This window comes from Rhinolophus sinicus, linkage group LG06 (genome assembly GCF_036562045.2).
Source record: "Rhinolophus sinicus isolate RSC01 linkage group LG06, ASM3656204v1, whole genome shotgun sequence".
In the NCBI taxonomy this organism is placed as follows: domain Eukaryota; kingdom Metazoa; phylum Chordata; class Mammalia; order Chiroptera; family Rhinolophidae; genus Rhinolophus; species Rhinolophus sinicus.
The window spans coordinates 143,324,373-143,341,279 of record NC_133756.1 but is presented as its reverse complement, the minus strand read 5'-3'; the positions used below and the strand labels follow the sequence as shown (position 1 = coordinate 143,341,279).

The 16,907-nt window shown below is 39.7% G+C and overlaps 1 protein-coding gene across 4 annotated transcripts in view; it reads right to left on the bottom strand.

The window, feature by feature from the left end:
* TCP11L1 (t-complex 11 like 1) overlaps positions 1-14,669 on the bottom strand; it is a 31,421-nt gene extending 16,752 nt beyond the window's left edge. The window contains exons 1-5 of one of the 4 annotated variants that reach the window (XM_019738577.2): positions 13,977-14,669; positions 11,522-11,708; positions 2,673-2,805; positions 1,041-1,161; positions 95-315 (exon numbers count right to left, since the gene is read on the bottom strand). In XM_019738577.2, coding sequence (XP_019594136.1) covers positions 95-315; positions 1,041-1,161; positions 2,673-2,805; positions 11,522-11,684 — 638 coding nt within the window. In that variant the 5' untranslated portion in view covers positions 11,685-11,708; positions 13,977-14,669. Of the gene's footprint in view, positions 1-94; positions 316-1,040; positions 1,162-2,672; positions 2,806-11,521; positions 11,709-13,976 lie in introns of those variants that run through there. The other 3 variants (XM_074336188.1, XM_019738579.2, XM_074336189.1) reach the window with 3 other exon arrangements.
* Positions 14,670-16,907: the final 2,238 nt, after the last annotated feature.

The following is a 16,907-nucleotide window of genomic DNA, read 5'->3' as shown; positions in this document are numbered from 1 at the left end:
AATGCATGAGTATCTACACTTGAGGAAGTCTAAATTTGAAAAATAGGCTCTATATTTTCAGTGCACTGTAGGTGATTCAACACAATTCCCATACCTGAAAAGGGGCACTATTTCCTTAATGTTCTTTAGTTTCTGCACTTCCTCATCTCGAACAGGTGCACACAGTGTCCCCATCATGCCAATAATGAATTCTGCCAGTTTGGAAATGTCTAGGGCCGCATTCTCTGCCTGCTGTTTTATCAGATCCAGATCCAAGACTTCCGTAATCTGGTTTCTCAGTCTAGTGTGACCAGGCAGCAAGAAAGATAAGAGAGTCTACAAGAGAGGACAGCCAAGTTTAATCAAAGTTTCTTAGTCAGACATCATTTTCGATTAAATGTAAAGGAATTTACATCTACCCAAATAAGGGTTTGCCAATTGTTACTACAATGGTATGCATATTTTAATCTCTTATTCAACAAATCTGCAGAAACACATGTTTACAAATCATTGAGACTAGCTATTTAAGTTTCCACTGAAGCCCTAGGTAGTAATCATTACTGGATACAACATAAATAAACTGTTAAAAGTGAGAAAAGAAAACGCATTAATTAACACAAGCCTGTGAACCAACCACAGATGGCAATTTCCATAGATACATCTCTCCTTCCATAGTACTGCGAAAACAGCCCTGCCTTCCACTTAATGCCTCCTCTATCCCATAGGCTGAATCACTTTTTGACCATTATTAATTGAACATGTCCATATCTTTTAAAAATTTTATAAATCACCTATATTTTATAAAACAACTTTTGTTTTAATAATTCTGTTTTTAAAAAATATGAACTTCTTCATCTACAAAAGAAATGCCTTCAGGTTATCATAGCTTGTTTAAAAATTTTAAAAAGGCATTAAGCCTAAAATAGTCTCAATCTACATTTTAGCAAGTACTTTCACGTCTTCATCCTCTGATTTCTTTAAAGTCTTCCAGCACAGTAACACAGAGAGGATGACTATGCCTAACACACCAGAAAAGCATCGCAAGTTGCTCTTCAACTCACCTCTTTGATCTCTCCGACAAGTTTAATGGCATGGTCATATGATGGCGGGTCATCACTTAGCTGGACACTCAAGCAATCCCAAAAAGCTTTATGTACAATCTCCTTTACTCTCTTCTCCAAACTGGAGGCAAATGAGAAAAAGGAAGAAGAAAAGAAAATCTTTGAGCCTCAAATCACTTTCAAAAGCACAAATTCTATGGGTTTATGGTGGGAAATTTTAAAAATAATTTGGATAAAAGACTTACCAGACATACTTAAACCAATCATATACCTTATTTTTAGTTAGTGATTTGTTTCAATAAGTACCTCATTGGATAGAATAACTTTCAACTAATTTGACAGATAACATTAGTCCAATTAATAGCATATAATAGTGCCATTACGATAAAAAGAATATTGGAAAGTTCAGAGCTATTAATTTTTAGTTCCTGATACCATCAAGTTTCCTAAGATATTTATGTTTAAATAGCTTAACATAATAATTCAGCATGTATACAGGCTGAAGGACTTTATTTTCTAAAAAATATCCTATTCCCATGTGATATATGAGATAATTGCTTAATTAACTACCAAACTGTAAAAGTTACATGTAACATCGCATTAAAACTAGTCATTATATCATAAGCAAAACAAATAATTCTTCATTATTAATATGAAAAAGTACTATCTTTGCAGAGCATGTAAGGAATGTCTGTACAGTCATATTTAGAAGCCTACTGTGGCACCCACTAGAGCTTGCCAACCCAGCATCCATTACTCCTCCTCTGTTAACAGAATACCAGTGTTTCCCACAGCACTTTTACAATTATAATGAGCAATGATTTCTCTTTCTTATGAAAATACATGTTAAAAGGTGCACCTTACAATCAGTAGAGTTTTAGATTCAATATGGTATATGCCAGATGCTAGGGATACAGAGAATAATGCATAGTCCTTGTATACAGAGGGTGCCAAAAAAATGTATACACAGTTTAAGAAAGGAAAAAACTGTATTAAAATTGTAATACTCAGGGGGAGGGGGTGGTAGGTGAGGGTAAAGGGGACCAAATATATGGTGATGGAAAGAGAAATGATTCTGCATGGTGAACAAACAATGTGATATATATAGATGATGTATTACAGAATAGTACACCTAAAATCTATGTAAGTTTACTAACAATTGTCACCCCAATAAACTTTAATTAAAAAAATAAAATAAAATAAAATTGTAATAATATATACCGATAACAAAAGATGAATACAAGTCATGTGTATACATTTTTTTGGCACCCGCAGTATGTAGAGTTTACAACTTGGTGAAGAACACAAGTAAACCAACCACTACAGTACAATGTGATAGTTACAAAAAATGAATGCAACAATATGAGGCAGCTAAGTCCTGTGGAATAGGGAGAAGCTAACATGAAAGATTTCCACAGGAGATTTCCAGACCTTTTGTTTACATTTTGAAGGATCAGTGGTCCTTTGATCCACTTTCAAACTCTAGTAATTCTTGGTATAGGGATATTTTTTAACAACAACATACAAAAGGAGAGGTGTATTTGAATATAGTGACATCAAGTGAAGAAAACATTTCCAGAACTGGGAAATGACAGCATTCTACTAAACAAAATAACTCAGTAACCACTTTACCTGTCTTCTGGTAATTCAATAGGTTTAATCCTGAAGTCTCCATTTACTATAATTTCATGGGCTAAAACCATGTTAGTGACTCCTTTTGCTGTCTCTAGAAGTTCTTCTACAGTCACAAAACGAGGAGGACTAGCTGTAACAAAAACCCAGCGTAAGAGATTTGCTTCTCTAGATTAGAATTTCTATTAAAGTAAGGAGAAAGCAGTGGTTTTGGTACTAGCCAATAATTTTGGTTATGCATCTATTTATGAACATATTCTGGCAATTTCAAACAATAAATTTACCTATTTCATATTCATGTTTTCTTTTAACTTAGAATCCTAAATCATTTACAATATTCAAAACCTGTTTTGTTTTATTTTTACTAAGACAGGTCAATGGAAAATGATTACTAAGACTTAGAAAAATAATTTAAGTTACAAACTATCAATTTCCCAATACATCAAGGGATCCCTTTGCCTCCTGTCTATCCTAATTGCAAAAGAGAGACACCAAATTTAAGATTTCCTCTTTTGCTGTCATGCATAGTTTACATTTTGCTCCACCATTAACACTGTGCCATGAATGAATCTCCCCAAATTAAAAGACCATTGAGTACTTTAGGTGCCAGGTGCTGTTTAAACAACTAAAAATCACTACCCTGTACAGGATACAAAGACAGAATACAAGAAGTCTAAAGCTGACTAATGAAGAAATGAGAGGGTTTGTGACACAAGAATTTTGTAGACTGCAGGCTCACTGAATCGAAACCTTGAGTCATCTTTCTCTCTCTCTATGTGTGTGTGTGTGTGTGTGTGTGTGTGTGTGTGTGTGTGTGTGTGTGTGTATACACACATATATATATATATAATTTGACAAAAATATGTACATATGTCAATTGACAAAAATATATATATAAATATATATGTCAATTGAGAGCAGAGGATCCAGAAATAGATACACACATGTGGTTAATAAGGCAAGATTCATTCTTTTATGAAATGGTGCTGGAACAATTAGATATCTGTACGTAAAAGAATGACTCTTGACCCTTACCTCACATGATAAATAAAAACTTACCTCACATGGTAAATAAAAACTAACTCAAAATGGACCACAGGCCTAAATATAAGAGCTAAAACTATAAAACTTCTAGGAGAAAACATAAGCACAATTTCTTGGATAGGATACAAAAAGCTCAAAATATAAGAGGAAAAAACGGATAAAATGGACTTTATCAAAACTCAAAACTTTTGTTCTGTGACTCTATTAAGAAAATGAAAAGTCATACCACAGATAGGAGAAAATATTTACAAAACATGTATCTGCTAAAGGATTTATAGCTAATATATAAAGAACTCTTACAACTCAATAATAGAAAACAATAAGAAATGGGCAAAAGATGTGAACAGACGTTTTTCCAAAGTAGATATACAAATGGCCAGTAGGCTCATGAAAAGATGCTCAACATCATTAATCATCAGTGTGAAATAACGGAAAATATATATGTTGGTCTCTGCCCCCGGTTCCTGGCACAACTCCTAAAACCCTTGTAATTTCCTAAAAGATAATAACTAGGAGCATCTCCTATCCTAATATTTGGGCTTTGACCCAATCCCTGGCACAGAGCTCCTAAAACTCGTGCAAATTCCTACGTGACAAGGAGTCCTAGAAACATCTTTTGTGCTATTGAGGTGACTCTGGATGGGCTCCTGCATGGCTCCTGGATGGGGGCTGGTCACCAGAAAGACCACGCCATGATTAGAAGCTTGGACTTTCCAGCCCGTCCCTCAGAGAGGGAGAGGGGCTAGAAATGGAGTTAATAACTGATCATAACCTCCATAGACGCCAATAGCACCGGGTTTGGAGAGCTTCCAGATTGGCCAACACATCCATGCTGGAGGGTAACACACCCCAACTCCATGGGGACAGAAGCTCCTGAGCCTGGGATCCTCCCAGATCTCACCCTACATATCTCTTCATCTCGCTGTTCATCTGTATCCTTCATCATACCCTTTAATAAACTGGTACACATAAGTAAGTGCTTCCCTGAGTTCTGTGAGATGCTCAAGCAAAGTAATTGAATCCAAGGAAGGAGTCGTTGGAACCCCCAATCTGTACTTGGTTGGTCAGAAGCACAGGTGATAACCTGGGCTTGCAACTGGCATCTGAAGGGGGTGGGGGAAGTCTTGTAGGATTGAGCCCTTAACCTGTGAGATCTCCAGGTAAACAGTGTCAGAATTTAGTTGAATTGTAGGACACCCAGCTGCTGTCACAGAGAATTACTTGGCGAGAGGGAGGGGGATATATTTGGTGACTAGAAGTTAAGGATTCTGTGCGACTAGTAAAGGAGACACACAGGAATAAAACAGGAGGAAGGACTGGGTTTTTCCCCACACCGGTAGAAAACTGTAGGTTTTTTCTTTTAAAATCAGGGAAATGTAAATTAAAACCACACTGAGATACCATTACACACCTATTAGGATGGTTAAAATTAAAGAGACTGATCATACTAAGTATTGGCATAGATGTGAAACATCTGCAATTTTCATACATAAGCAGTGGGAATGCAAAATGGTGTAGTCACTTTGGAAAACAGTCTCTTGGTTTCTTAGAAAGTAAACCATACACTTACCATATGATCCAGGAGCCCCACTCCTAGGTCTTTACCCAAGAAAACTGAAAACATATGGTCATGAGAAGACTTGTACTCAAATGTTAATAGCAGCTTTATTCATAACAGTCAAAACCTAGAACTATTCAAATGTCTATCAACTGCAGAATGGATAAACAAATTGTAGTGTAACAATACAATGGATTACTGCGCAGCAGTAAAAAAGGAACAAACTACTGATACTTGCAAAAACATGGATGAATCTTAAAAGCATTGTGCCAAGTGAAAGAGTCAGATATAAAAGACTATCTACAGTACCATTCCATTGATATGAAATTATAAGATTGGCAAAATTATAGTGTCAGAAAGCAGATCAGTGATTGCCAAGGGACGGTGGAGGAGGGGGATTCACTACCAAGGGCAAGAAAATTTTGGGGGGTGATGGAAATGGTCTAGCAGCTCATGATTGTGGAGGCAGTAACAGCTGTAAATGTATTTGTCAAAACTCATCAAATTGCACATGTAAAATTGGTGAATTTTATTTTATATAAATTATACCTCAAAAAAGTTGATTAAAAATCATAAGGCACTCAGTAGGGATTTGCTGTATGTACAATGATTATTAAATTTCTTCAAGCTAGTATTCTGTTACCATTTATCAGAAAATGGAACCTCCACTGTGATTTATTAATATCAAGCATCAGGAGCTATTAAACTCCATCGAGTTCTTACCTCTTAGAAAGAAATTCAGAGATCCTTAGCAGGGCTTCCAAGTTTTGTTTTAACCTTGGTTTTGCAAAAATCTTCAAATATGTGATCGTCTTAAATTTACAAAAATAACAGAAACACACCAAGTTCTTTCAGGCATTTGGGTAATGATAAAAAGACTGTTTTTTGCATGACCAGTCGCTGCCTGGTTATGAAATGCAATGGACAGAGGCTATCAGGAAGAAAATCAGCTTCCTCTAGACTCTGCTGCATGTGACCTTGAACAAGTCACTTAAATCATTCAGGGCCATTGTTTCTTAACATGCAAAAAGAAGATAACAAGACTGAAGGATGTTCCACGAAAGATGAGACTCTTCTAAATTCTAGGCAAGTGTGGTTTGGGCATACCTGGGACAAAACAGCTTGTACCATGTGCTGAAAATATCAGACACCAGGAAGAAAGTTTTCAGGAGCTGTCCAAGTTAGACTACTTAAAATCAAACTTAATAATGGAGGGTACATGATCAAGAAAGATAAAAGCTACAATTCTAAGATATGATCAAAATATGTTATAGATTTACATACACAGGAATTATTCACTTCACACTAATTATAGGGTTGTGGGGTGACATTTGTTTGGACAATATGGCTTCACCTCAACTTGTGAAGAGAATGAATTGTCATAAGAACCATGAAAAATGGTAAGGTTACGTGTATGTTACCCTGGAATTTATTTTACTACGTGATATAGAACTAAGCTGTTGCTAAATTCTGTTATAGCATTTGTGTACTTACAGCCTATTAGAGAAACTGAAAACCACACTGTTAAACATGCCCATTGGCAAACAGATTCTAAAATAAAGTGAAGGTCTAACATAGAATGGTCACTCTCTACATTTCTTTACTCAGATGTTCTGGGATCTGAGAAATCTACACACTCTAAAGAGATGCTTCTATTCACACAAGTAGATGGACATTTATGGAGATGGCAAATGTCACCTAAGCAGCCAATATAGAGTGAGTATAGTGAACCAAGGGCAAAGCTTATCCATAGAACTTACTACACTGTGTGGAAATTGCTTGTTAATCTGCCTTCCTCACTAGACTGCAAACTCCATGAGGACAGAGACCTTGAGTGTCTGGTTCACAGCTGGATCCCTGATATACAGTATACACTCAATAAACACTAACTGATTGATTGAATATAGAGACATCATAATTCAAAGTCTAGTCATGCACTTCAGAACTGTAAGAACTCAGTGTCATCCATTTATCTAAGGATGACTGGGATCTATTAATTAACCGTACAAGTATCTGACTAAATAAACCAAAATGCTAAATGGGAAATACTAGCTAGAATAACAATTGATGTTTCATATTTGAATATGGCATCTGTTTACTCATCAACTAGGTCATTAAACACTAGAGCAGAAGGTGCTCTGTGAATAGAGAATTAAAGTATATGGAAGTAGATCTTATAGGAAACATCAAGTGACAGTTGACTGATCCTTGGCCTAAGGATCTCTGTATTAAAACAACAGATCGTATTCTACTTTTTATTTATTTTTTATTTCTAAAAATTTATTTTTTGAGGTAACATTGGTTTATAACATTATAATTTGACATCTGTATATACTGCATCCACCACAAGTCTAGTTTCCATCTGTCACCCTATAACTGACTACCTTTAATTTACCTGTTTCACTCTCCCTCTACTCTCCTTCACCTCTGGTGACCACTGATCTGTTGTCTGCCTCTATGAGTTTGTTTTTGGTTTTCGTGGGTTCATTTGTTTTGGTTTGGTTTTTATTCCACATATAAGCGAAACTATACAGTATCTGTTTTTTTCTGTACGACATATTTCATTTAGCATAATATCTTCAAGGTCCATCCATGTTGTCACAAATGGCAGGATTTCACCTTTTTTATGGCTGAATACACACACACACACACACACACACACACACACACACACACCATCTTCTTTATCCATTAATTGTCAATGGACACTTAGGTTGTTTCCACATCTTGGCTATTGTAAATAATGCTGCAATGAACATAGGGGTACACATAAAGAACAGATCACCTTTTAGAATCAAATCACCACTTCAGATCAGTGCAAACAAACTCTTATAAGCCAGGTATTTTTGCTTTTTCAATATTCTGCATCAGTTACTAATAGCTCTGCATTCAAATTCCAACGTGGGGTGGGGGGTGAGGGTTTTTTCCCTTTACCACCATGCAATTCTTGAACACCAGCTGGATGTCCTACAATTCAACTCAATTCTGACACTACCTACCTGGAGATAGCATCAAATTCCACAGGTTAAGGGCTCAGACCTACAAGACTGCCCACACCCCTTCAGACAATGGTCAAAAGTCCATGTTGTCACCTCTGCTTCTGACCAACTGGCTATGGATTGGAAGTTTCAACATCCCCCTTCTTGGGTTCAACTAATTTGCTAGAGCAGCTCACAGAACTCAGAGAAATGTTTTACTTACTAGATGACTGGTTTATTATAAAAGGATATAACTCAGGAACAGCCAGATGGAAGAGATGCATAGGGCATGGTATGGGGAAAGGGCATGGAGCTTCCATGCTCTCTTGTCAGCTTGCCATTCTCCTGGTACCTCCATGTATTCATGCTCTGAAGTGCTCTGAACCCCATCCTTTTGGGTTTATGGAGGCTTCATTACATAGGCATGATTGATTAAATCACTGGCCATTGGAGATTGATGAAACCTCCAGCCCCTTTCCCGTCCTTGGAGATGGAGTGGTGGGGTGGGTGGGACTGAAAGTTCCAACCCTCCAATCACATGGTTGTGTCCCCTGGCGACAGCTCCCATCCTTAGGTTCCCTAGATGCTTTCCAAAAGTCACCTCACTAACAGAAGACACCTTTATAGATCTCATCACTTAGAAAATTCCAATGGTTTTAGGAGCTCTGTGCCAGAAATGGGACAAAGACCAAATATATATTTCTTATCATAAATCACAATAACACAGTTATCAATGGCAATTCTACCCTTAAAATATTACTCTCTATTATAATTTGCAAGGCTAAAGGTTATCTTTTTGCTATTTGCATTTTAATTTGTAGAATTCCAGATGTGATTTTAGAGTTACTTTAAACTCATCAGCTATACATTTACACAGTTTTGGAGAAATATCTGCAGTTAATTTCATACTTTGTAAGTTCTTATCTATGCTCCGCATGGGCAGTGATGCCTCGTGAACTGAACCCCCAACTCTGGGGTCTTAGCTTTACCATTGTGGCCCACAGCCCTGTACCTACCTATTACTACAAGGAGAAAGGACAAGAAAGCCAGAAATAACATTTTAGGGCATTCATTTTAAACTTCATTTTGGTATGAACCTCTATGAGAATTTAATGAAATCTTCCATGACCTTCATCCTAGAAAAATGCATATACACACAAATGTTGATATACTTGTTTGGCTGTTCCTGGATCCCCTAACACTCAATCATGGGTCCCAGGATAAGTAGTCTTGCCTTAAGGGCATAACTACGTAGAATTTCAGCTAATGTGGTCCAGCTTGACATTAATTGGAAGTCATGCCATTAGACTGACAGGATGCCAAAGGCAAGACCAGGAATCAAAGAATGACTGAAGTGTTCTTATAGCAAACATTAGTGGACTCTGTTTTATTGTGTGAAGGTCCTCCTTTATCAGCAACTGTAGGTGATAAAATTATCACATTAGCCAGCTACATCCACATTACAGCAACCAGTCCTGGTATCTTTAGATGCAACACATGACATGTTAGTAGCATCAACAACTAATGTATTACAGTAGTAATAACAGTAATATTAACAACCAATGTTTATTGAGCATTTATTTTGTTCTAAGTGCTTTACTTGAATTCATTTAATCTTTAAAACCACCCTAAGAGGTAAGTGTTATTTTCCTTATTTAAAAAAGGAGAAAACAGAAGCTTTCTAACTATACATCTTAGAGACAAGGCCTAGCACATACCTGATAGATTGTTATTAACAACATGTTTCCCTAACACAATTTGACCTAGCAGTGTATTTATCAAAATCTATGTGATAGGGGGCCGGCCCGGTGGCTCAGGCAGTTAGAGCTCCATGCTCCTAACTCCGAAGGCTGCCGGTTCGATTCCCACATGGGCCAGTGGGCTCTCAACCACAAGGTTGCCAGTTCAATTCCTCGAGTCCCACAAGGGATGGTGGGCTCTGCCCCCTGCAACTAAGATTGAACACGGCACCTTGAGCTGAGCTGCCTCCCGGATGGCTCAGTTGTTGGTTGGAGCATGGGCTCTCAACCACAAGGTTGCCAGTTCGATTCCTCGAGTCCCGCAAGGGATGGTGGGCAGCGCCCCCTGCAACTAAAATTGAACACGGCACCTTGAGCTGAGCTGCCGCTGAGCTCCCGGATGGCCCAGTTGTTGGTTGGAGCGCGGGCTCTCAACCACAAGGTTGCCAGTTCAATGCCTCGACTCCTGCAAGGGATGGTGGGCTGTGCCCCCTGCAACTAGCAACGGCAACTGGACCTGGAGCTGAGCTGCGCCCTCCACAACTAAGACTGAAAGGACAACAACTTGAAGCTGAACAGAACCCTCCACAACTAAGATTGAAAGAACAACAATTTGACCATTGTTCCCCAATAAAGTCCTGTTCCCCTTCCCCAATAAAATAAAATAAAAAAAAAAAAAAAAAAAAAAAAAAATCTATGTGATAATAAACCACAATAAAACGGACTCCACTAATATTTGCTATAAGAACACTACATTGACTAATAAATTACCTGGGGAGGGCTTCGATGGTTTTAAAAGAAGCACACCTAAAACCCAAAAATGTTTGTACTTCTTCCAAATATGAAGAATTACTGATCACCTACACTTTAAAGAGATAACATCAGCACTGACATTCTTAGACTATGAGACTCTCTTAAAACTTTCATTTTTGGACTCACTTCAGAAAACTTAAGCATTCTTAATAAAAGACATGAGTTGGGGCAACTGCTGGGAATTTGTGGGGAAACTGCCATACCTTCATCTAAGAGGCTTGCTCCCTGCCAGGGATCTGAAATGACTCCATCACACACTTCAGCAAACTGAATGCCCTCAACCTCGTGGGAACTAAGCCCCCAGGCAGTGAAGTTAGGGTGTGGTGAACTTACATTCAAAACCCCCCTTTTTCAACCTGTACAAGCACAGTCCTGGCTGGAACCTGCCTCAGACTTTTCAAACACTCTTTTAATTAAAGCTGCAATTTGTACTCCACCCTCCTATTTCTCATAACACTTCAGAGAAATTGGAATGTCACTGAGGCTGGAGGAAACAGGAACATTCTGGAAATTATTCCAAAATTTTAATTTTTCAGGCAATTGAAAACCCTCAAGTGACTAGAAACTGTTGCTATTCTTAAACGCTAATTATTGGCAATGTTATCATAATTACTGGAACCTAGCTCAAGGCCACATGTACAAGGAAGCCTAATAAAAAAAAAAAATCATCTGAAAATAATGATACTACTGTTTCTAACCAAAGTCAATTTTGCTTACAGTGAGGTCTTTGCACTCTTTGGGTGCTAGGAGAGCCCGATTTTATTTTTTTCTGTAAAGCTTCATCAGAACCTTCCACAGCATCTTCAAGGCCTTGCTCAGAATCATTTGCTTTTGATTTTTCTGCTTCTTTTATATTAGACATGTCAAGATTTTCAGACATTTTCAATTAAATTTATTCACTTTCCTAGGAAAGAAAAAAATAATGAACCAAAATATTCTAGCTCCATCAGTATGACTGGCAAATCATTTAATCTCTTTGGGTTTCAGTTTTGTCATCTATAAAATAAATGGGCTTGCTAAGTATCCAGCTATAATATTCTACTTCCATGATTAAACAGATACGTGTAAAATGACACTTCCAATTTATCACATTTATGGACTTGTACCTCAGACAGAAAGTAACTAGTATGAATATTTTTGTCCCATTCCTCCTGAGTACCATGTCACAAGAACACAGGGCCTTAAATTGTTCAAAGAAAACTCTATAAATTGCCTGCTTCTATTTTAATCAAAGAGTAATTGAATTCTTAAATTCTTCACTTTCATTCCTGAGAAATGATAGGAAAACTCTTTGGAATGATGCTTTTAATTTAGCTTCCAAGTGAATATACTGGACAGAGGAGTTGGTTCCCTGTTCCTATTATATGAATAAGATACCTGGGGATGACAGAAGGTACAGTCTTATGAAGCATTCAAGAAAAATGTGTAGGGCAAATACTTTTATTAACTTCTTGCCAGTCAGCAGGAAAAGATGGTGAGTAAGGCAGGAAGTTGCAAATAACCATAAGATATGTGGTTTTCTTTTTTCTTTTTTTCTTTTTTTTTTCAACTTGCTGATTACAATAGGAAAAACGCTTAACACATTGGTTTGGGCCAGTTAATAAAGACCCGGAATAATAACCTCTGATTTACCATAAAAGTTTTTGTCAAGTTGTGGTTTTTTTCCCCTCTAGGTTTAGGGTTCTCTATTCTTGAAGTGTTTTCAATTAAGGGAGATGAAAGACAATGTTTCTGCATTTATACTACAAAAAATAATTAGCATTTGTACTATTAGCACTTTAAGATCACAAAACATGTTCATAAACACTAATTAGACTTTATAATACACCTGGGAGATAATCCAGGGATCAAAAGAAATGTCTACTGCTTTCAGGCTTGGCAGACTCTCTTCTACACATTAGAGAAGAATTACTTGATATAATTATCTGAAATTTCAGATACTTCCATTAAATAGAATTGACATTTTCAGGCCTGTATTATTAATATGAAAGTTGCTTTAATGCAGAACCCCTTTACCTTCCAACATCCCACTCTAGACACACATCTCTTCTCTGTCATAAATCCTATTTGGCTCTGGGAATGCTCCAAGATCCAAAATGTAACATTACCAGCATATTCTATGAGAAAGGACAAAAACACTTCTAATTTTATCCTCTTCACATGCTGGGAATGAGCTCAGAAAGGATGAAGTAACTCATTCTGTGCAGTGAGGAGAAAAGGCAGGAATTCCAGGTCTCTAATACGCTGGGAAGTAAACTAACCCATCCTTTAAGACTGGCTCTAGTCCAAGCTCCTCCCAGGACACCTCCCCAACCTCACCAGTATTTGCACCTTTCTCTGAACTACTGTAGGAGTGGTTACTAGACATCTGGCATTCATTCTTGCCTGAAATCCAATTCAAAACATGCTTACTTAAATAGGAATAGAAAGATGAAAAGGCATGGTCTAGAGGGGGAGAGAAGACATGCTTATAAGAAACACAGTGAAACTTAAGCTTTAATGGCATTATGAGATCACTACGGGAATATAGCAGAGGGAGAAACTAATTCTGCCTGGAAGGAGGGTGGGATAACCTTCCCAGTAAAGGTGACATTTGAGCTGGTCTTTTTTAAAAAGATAGGATTTTACCTAATTAAAAAGTGTCTGGAGAGGGAGAAGAAGTGAAAAGGGAGCCACTTTACTCAGAGTATAAGGGAAGGCTCAGGAAAATGAGTAGAAGTAAAGAACAAGTGGCAGGTAATGAAGATGAAAAGATGGGTTGGGGCCCGATTGTAAAATTGCTAGTTTTTATTTTTAAAAATCTCTTCACCTAGATTTTTAACTTCTTAAGGGCCAAGACCAACCATATTCCCCACATATGCTCTATACGTATATCCACCAAACACAAACCCACCAAGGACTGTTGATGGCTGTGTCATCTCTGTGATGTCAGTGTATGTGGGAGGGATGGGCGTTGGTCTCAGATATACATGGCTTCCAATTCTGGCTCTTTACTAGCTGTGTAACTCCAGCTTCCTCATCTCTAAAATGCATCTAACCTACCTCTTCGGTTCGGGGTAAGTTTAAACGACAGAGCATGCATAACAACAGATGGCACACAATGGGCTTCCCACGAATGGTAACTATAGTTACAGGGCTATAGGATGCAGCGAGGAACCATTTAATTACTTACAGTGTGCTCATTCATTCAACAATCACCAACTCCCGCTATCCCCAAAACGGCAACCGTGGGTAGGAGGATCCTCGCACTTGCGGTGAACACTGTCTGAGCTTCGCGAAGGGCCCAAGGTGGACACAGGCGACTCCCCAGTAGAAAAGGTCTTTCAGCAAAAGGGGCTCTGTCCACCGAGGCCGGGAATCACTTTCTCTGGCACTCAGTGCCACTCACTCCCAGCCTCCAGATTCCGTTGTAAACAACTGTTTGGACCGGCGAGGGAGTGGCCCAGCCGAGAGCAAGCGATGGAAGCGGGGCGCGCCTGGAGGAGGGCCTCGAGGGGTGGGACAAAGGCCGCGCTAAACCTCAATCCGATCGCTGTCCCTGCCTCTTCCTCGCCTCCACCCAACATCACCGGGACCCGACCCGACGGGAAAAGGCGAAGACATGACAATGATTTCGACCTCGTGTTACCCGTGCGGATCTCGCAGGATTGCCAGCCTCCGCGTCCCCATCCCTCAACTGCCGCGGAGTCGGCGTTCTCCCTCCTGCCGCTGGGGCGGGGAATCAGGCGGGGCCCGGTGGCGCGGAGGGCCGGGCCGTTCAGCCTCTGCCCCTCAGAGGCCAAATCTCTCGCCGTCCTGCCCACCCGCCTCGGGTGGGTAACGGCCAACCTCTGCCGCCCCTCCGCGTAGGGAAGGATGAGGTACCTCGTAACCTGGAGGCGACCGCCCTGGGGGGCGGTGCCATGTTTCCGTACGGAAAGGCGGGAGGCGTGGCTCCAGCTGGGAGGCGCCATGTTTCCGTACGGAGAGGCGGGAGGGGAGGCTCCCTGCCCGGCGGAGCGGGGCCCAGTGGGCGGTGGCTCGGCGCCTGGAAGTGCCCGCCCCACGCAGGGCGGTGTCATGTTTCCGTTCGGAAAGGTGGGCGACGACGCGGGGAGCTCGCCACAGGGCGCTAGGGCCAGAGCAGGCGGCCGGAGAGGAGCGCGAGGTGGAGGAGGTGCGGCGTCAGGCAAGTGAAGGAAAGGGGAGGTCGCCTTTTCGCAACCTCGTTCATAGCCTTACCCGCCCAGGTTTTCAAATTTAAATATTACTTCATGTTTAGTAGCGGCATGTAGTTTCTTCTCCTCCCCTCATTTTGGCTGTTAAAAAGTCATGCTCGCCATCTGGATAGCCAAGCCTCATTTTTAATGGCACAGACTAGGTTTGATTTGGGGATCATCTCTTAGATTTATTTAAGGGGCTGCTACACTTTGTCGATAGGAACAGCGAGACTTTAGCCTTGAAAAGACGAAGGCAAGGAGAAAACGGTTCCCATGAGGGTTGAGGTCGGGTTCATAAACACAGTGAGCTCTCCAAGCATTTTATGTTCCGTCTGTGTTCTGGAAAGGAAAATTAATATTACGTCAAGACAAGCTCTTTTTGGAGCCTCATCTCCCTCCCTACCAGGTAGTGGGGGCCGTCAATATGGGCAGGACGACTAGTTGATGCTCCAAGCAAACCATGCTCTTCTCAGTTTGTAACAGTAAGATAAACTACACGAATAGAAATAGTTTTTGTGCCTAATCGTTAAAAGTAAAAGTTACATCACTCTTAATTGTTCATTTGTAAAAATGCTTTAAGACTGAGGAGCATAAATCATGTATGCCTTAAACAGAATGAAGGTAATAATTTTCTCCTACTTGTAGCTTATATACTTTTTGTTTTAATTGGGGAATATTGGGGAACAGTGTGTTTTTCCAGGACCCATCAGCTCCAAGTCAAGTCGTTTTCAATCTAGTTGTGGAGGGCGCAGCTCACTGGCCCAGGTGGGAAGCGAACCGGTGACCTTGGTGTTATGAGCACTGCGTTCTAACCAACTGAGCCAACCAACCGCCCAGCTTATATACTTTTTATGTTTAAATAACTAGAAGAAAACAAGATGAAGTGGAATTAGTGCTTTCAAACACTTCTAAATAGATCACATGTAGGCAGTTATTCCTAAAATATTGAAGGCTGAGTGCAATACAACACCCTCAAACCATTCACTAACATACTAAAGTATTTTTCCTTAAATACACACACACAAGTCCTCAGATGAGGATTCATTTTTAGGAGGGAAAAGAAAACTTTAAAAACAGTGGTTCTCAATTCTGACTACACCTTAGAATCTTTTGTGGGAGGGGAGAGCTTCTAAAACTATCATCTGAAACTGGTGGGTGATGCCAGGTGAGAACTGTTCAGCTTCCCCAGTGATTCTAAGATACAGCCGGAATAGAACAACCTCCCTAGCAAGATCTGTCCCCAACCCCCAGACCCCTAGTGAGAGTGTCGTACCTTCCTTGGATTAATATAAACAATTTTTGCATGTGGAGAAGACACTGTGACAATACCAAAACTACTATTTGACTTGGAATGGCTTACTTACAATCTTTTGACATATTTTGAATCGTTTCTTTTAAATATTAAAAACATACTGACCCATGTTCCAGTTTGATTTTTGACTGCAAGTACTGGAAACTCAAATTACCTCAAGGTAAAGGGAGTTCACTGCAAGGCTCCATAAGGTTTGAGAGGAGAAAGCTAGCAGCTGCTCTAGAGATCAGTACTACATCATCTCCCAAATCACACAGATGTCTCATCACATCTCTGCTGCTTGCTGCAGTCTATTTCATGCCCTTCTCTACAGACTGGTTTCTCTATTTTCTTAGTTGTTGCTCCCTCATAATTTAGATTTTTCTATATAGAATTTGATTGGCCAAGCTGATTTTTGTGCAGGCAGTTTCATTCACCTACAGGTAGGCTGTCTTCAGATCAGTGCTTAGCCCTGGTCTCCTCAGGTAGGTTGCGGGTGGGGCTCACAATCACCTAGGCATGTGGTGTATAAGTAGGGATGGGTCCCCAAGAGAGCATCATGGATGAGTGAATGAAGGCACACAGTAAACAAGTTGACAACACTAGTGATACA